This window comes from Amaranthus tricolor, chromosome 12, assembly GCF_026212465.1.
Source record: "Amaranthus tricolor cultivar Red isolate AtriRed21 chromosome 12, ASM2621246v1, whole genome shotgun sequence".
NCBI lineage: Eukaryota > Viridiplantae > Streptophyta > Magnoliopsida > Caryophyllales > Amaranthaceae > Amaranthus > Amaranthus tricolor.
The window spans coordinates 19,487,041-19,491,752 of NC_080058.1; the positions used below are offsets into that span (position 1 = coordinate 19,487,041).

General features: G+C 32.9%; 1 protein-coding gene across 1 annotated transcript in view; it reads right to left on the reverse strand.

Moving 5' to 3' along the window:
• The window catches only part of LOC130828920 (protein indeterminate-domain 16-like), a 3,659-nt gene extending 6 nt beyond the window's left edge, over positions 1-3,653 (reverse strand). Inside the window, exons 1-4 of the mRNA XM_057694967.1 lie at positions 3,029-3,653; positions 2,407-2,806; positions 989-1,416; positions 1-765 (exon numbers count right to left, since the gene is read on the reverse strand). The exon at positions 1-765 is cut by the window's left edge and continues 6 nt beyond it. Coding sequence (XP_057550950.1) covers positions 407-765; positions 989-1,416; positions 2,407-2,806; positions 3,029-3,167 — 1,326 coding nt within the window. The 5' untranslated portion in view covers positions 3,168-3,653 and the 3' untranslated portion in view covers positions 1-406. The remainder of the gene's footprint in view (positions 766-988; positions 1,417-2,406; positions 2,807-3,028) is intronic.
• Between the last annotated feature and the right edge of the window lie 1,059 nt (positions 3,654-4,712).

A 4,712-nucleotide genomic window follows, 5' to 3' on the forward strand; every position in this document is an offset into this window, starting at 1 on the left:
AAAAATAAAAAAACTCAATTCAAACCTTATATTATATTTGAATGATAATAATCATATCCCACCACACATTACGAACAAAATATACCCATACATTAAGGATTAAAAATCATCCTTAATGAGTAAGGCCAATCTTGTTCTCTAATTATTATATTGTCTATGGTTAAACAAATGAACATACATTCCTCCATACAAAACTACCCTTTAAAAAATAATATAAAAATAACACCAACAGCTGTAATAAAAACAACACATAATTATTGTTGTTATTGTTAAGCATTAATCTCTAAAGATACTAAAAGCCACTCCATTTATAGCATGGCAGATAAAAGCATATATCGAAGACCATTCCAAATGAAAAAAACAATAACAAATTAATACCACATGATGAACTAAAAGCCAGGCCATATCACTGCATATTGCTGTCATCTTCAACTTGACTTTCTGCTAGCGAGCTATGCTGATCCTCCACCACCGTAGGAACACACGACATTATAGACATGGACATTGACGATGTTTGAAAGTGTTGTTTACAAGCATGACAAGTGATTTGTAACAATGTCGAGCTAATTTGTTTCATGGCTTGTTCTTTAAGAGCTTGTGCCTTATCTAACTCCGTTTGTGCTTGTTGCCTTATTCGCTTCGCATTTGCAAACTCTCTTTCTGCTAGCTCAATCTGTCTTTTGGCTTCTTTTCGTGCATCCTCAGCGTACGCTTTCTCCGCCATCGCTAGCCTCATTTGCTCGCTTGCTTGCTCCTTCAACTTCGCTGTCATATATTGGCCTCTATTAGCATGTGTAAAGCGGTCGACATGGCATGACCCTTTGAAAAAGGGGTCCTGTGTATTTTAAATTTTTTGTACTTATATACTTTCTTACTAAACGTAGTGTAAAGAAATACATATTATTTTATACTAGAGTAATCGAGTAATTAAAAGACAAATATAAAATTGGTGGTGACTTGACGGCCCTTGTTGGTATTGTTGTAGTACCTGTGGCATGATGCTGGTGATTTGACGGGCTTGACGCAGTAGCTGATTTATTATTACGATTCGAGTTGGTTTCAGGAGTGTTGTTGTTATCTGAAGTTGAACCAATGGAGAGTTGAAGTTGAGTTGAATGATTATGTTCATCATGATCAGTTCGACCTTTAGGGGACACTGAGAGTTGAAGGTCCAAGTTATGAAGGCTTGGCTTTGGTGTGTTGGTACTCCAAGGACCAGCAACAGTAACATTTGTCGTGTCATTGGACGGACTTGAGCTTGAAGCTGCTCGAGACAAACACACATTCTGGTGTTGGTGTTGGTGTTGGTGTTGGTGTTGGTGTTGGTGATGATTATTGTTGGGTTGTTGATGATGATCGGATGATCGGAGACGACCCATGTGACAAGCATCTTGATGTTCAATAAAGCTTTCAACTCTATATAGTACAAAGATGAAGACAAATAGCAAGAAAAACAAGGACGAAAATACACGGAGTTAGTCAAAATTCATGATCATTGTTGTGATGGGATTCGAGTAAGTTAAAAACTTAAACAGTTACAATGCACAATGGAGTGGTAGATGTTATAATAAAGGCAGAACAAAGTGGGTTTTTTCTCATTTTATTTGTTTGTCTTGTTTTATAATGGAAGGTTATGTGTAGTAGAAGAGACAAGAAGAAGAAATTCAAGGAAATAGAGCTAGGTTATTAATTGACTTACTTACGACATGTAGGGATCATTAGATAAACCCCCTTTATTCTTTTCTTGCTTGATTAATATTTTTCATTATTATCATCACTATCTCTATCTATCTTCATAGTAATAATACTACATTACTTAATAACATTGTAAGTGCAATTACTTAATATAAATTACAATTATAAGATATATCATGATATATGATAACAAACTTTAAATATTAAATTTCTATTAAATCATCCTTAGTCACTAAAACTATCTCACTAATCATGATCATATTCAAACATAAATCAAAGTGAGAGTCTAGATGTTAGGGTAAAAATCTTAAGGACGGGGAGGTAAATGATATAGCTAGAGAGAATCTGTGAGTTCATAGATTCCTAACTTCAGATTTTAATTATTTTAGGCTTATTTTAGCAAAAAATTATTAATAAGCACACGCCCAATAAGAACTTACTATTGGAAAATGGGTAAATCTTAAATTAAAAGGACTAATTAATATAGATGGAATAAGTTAGTATTTGTTTAATCATACTTCAATGAAGTCAAATACATCCCCACGCCCTTAATGATAATAATAAGGTATTATTTGTTGAAACTGAATAATATATTATGCATATGTTTCTTTATCGTCTATAACAGATCCAAATTAGGTATTTGTTGTTATATAATTGATTATTATAATTAGTGGGGATCATTAATTCCGATATAATCAATATAATAATTACCTGGAGAATACACGACCACAATCACAAGAATGGCCGCGAGTACCACAAGTTTTAAGATGAGCTTTAAAATCAGATTGAACAGCATAAGCTTTAGAACACTTATCACAAACCCATTGTTTATAATTACTGTGTTTACGACGAAAGTGTTTCTTTATCCCAACCAAATCTCCAAGTGCATGGCAAGGATCATGATGAAGACAACTTGGTTCTGGACATACAAATACTCTCTTTCGAACCACTGGATTCTCTCTTTTCAATAGCTTCCATGGAACTTTATGTCTTCTCCTATGCATCTGCAGATTCTGGTCTCTTTGAAATCCTTGATTGCAGATCTCACATACATATCTATCTGATTCTAGCAGTGTCTTTGGTGATAGTGACACTACCTCCGCATCCGGATCTATATATTATAAATCAATACATTTAATTAATAAATCAATATATATGTTAATGTTATACAAATCAACATTTATAGATTTTTAATCAAATAACTCCTTCTATAGCCTAAGAAAGGTCTATGTCTAAATAAATTAGGTTTATTTTGTATCTCTAGCTATGAGTTTGATGCTCCATAAAAAAAATAAAAAATAATAAAAAAAAGGGGGGATTAATTGAATGAAACCTGGAGTTCCGGCAGGACGGCGTTTGCGTTTGTTACTAGAAGCGTTGTCAGTTGGACTGGTTGAAGTAATGTTGTCGTTGTTGTTGTTGGCATGGTAAGAACAAGGAACTGATGAAGAAGATGAACCACCGCCTAACATTTGTTTGATGTTTAATATTATTTGAAGGGTTTTGTTTAATTAGTTGCAAGTAATACGATGGATATTGAAATTAAGAATTAGACTAGAAGTTAAGAATAAAAGAGAATAAGATTGTGATCTATAAACAGTAATGATGAGTGTAAGTGTGTTTGATGAGTAAGAAGAAGGATGTAGAGAGAGAAAGAGAGAACATGGAGGAGAAGGAAAAGGTAATGTCTTTCGGTACTCAGCTTTTGCTTAATAACTTTATCTTTTAAATAAGCTTTCAGCAGCTTTTCAAAAAAATAGCTTTTTTTCTCCTAGCTAACTTGGTCTTTAATAGTACTAATAAGCAATAAACGGAAGTCATCTTCATGAAGAGTATCTAATCACTAATAATCTGTATTCTCTCCATATTACTTGCTAGTTAGTAGTTGGTATGATAAAAATGACTGGAAAGATAGAGAGAGAAAGAGAAAGAAAGAGATTTGGGGGAAGCAGGCAGATCCAACCACGTTGGTTAAAATAGAACCCACAAAGTAGCAAGTAGACACAAAGGAAAAACATCCCCACAAACAAACAAAAACCTCATCATACCATTTAGCCTAGCTCCACTCCTAAATTATGCATGCACAATTTACAAGTATTGCCTATACTTCCTATTTACTTTTTATCTTTTTCATATTTCATATACTACTAACATTTTTCAAATTCATTTACCTGCTATCTAATGTATTCCTCTGTCAACAATCTAATTTTTCACTCTATTAAATATAAAGGTTATTCTTAATTATTAAACATTGAAAAATAAATTAAACTTGTGACGACGAAAATTAAAGAGAAAGTATATGTACTGCTCATAGATAAAAAAGGAAAAGAATTGTAACCAAAATGTTAAAGTAAATTAATAAAAAGTTCGTTAGAGTTTAGATTGTAAAATTAACAACCCACAAACTTTTTATTGCTTCAAATTGACTGTACAAGTATAATATAATAATAAAAATGAAAAAATGCAATTGATGTCAACCACACCCAATCGTACATAGATACAAGTTACAACGAAATCAAAGTGTAACATAGTGAAATTCAACGTAACAAAATATAAAATTACAATTCTTGTTTTCGTGCTCTCATAACTTTGATATTGTTGTACATTTGCATCAAGACTAACATCTCTAAATAAATCATGTACGAGTATGAAATTCTCCCTTGCGTGCTCATTTTTTCTTAACCATAATATTTATAGAGAAACCTCATTGGGGTTTCCTATTTACATTGTTATAATTAAGGTAATAACTTATTTACACAATCACTTATGGAATATAAAAATATTTACATGTCTTTTATAATATTCAATTCCTAATACACCCCCGCAGTCGAAGGGGGAGAAGGACGGACGCTGAGACTGGACCGAAAAGATGTGAAGAGCGGAAGTGGTAACCCTTTGGTGAATATGTCAGCATATTGATACGAAGAGGGAACATGAAGAACGCGAATATGAGCAACCTTTTCACGAACAAAATGAATATCCATCTCAACATGTTTGGTACGCTGTGAACTAGATTA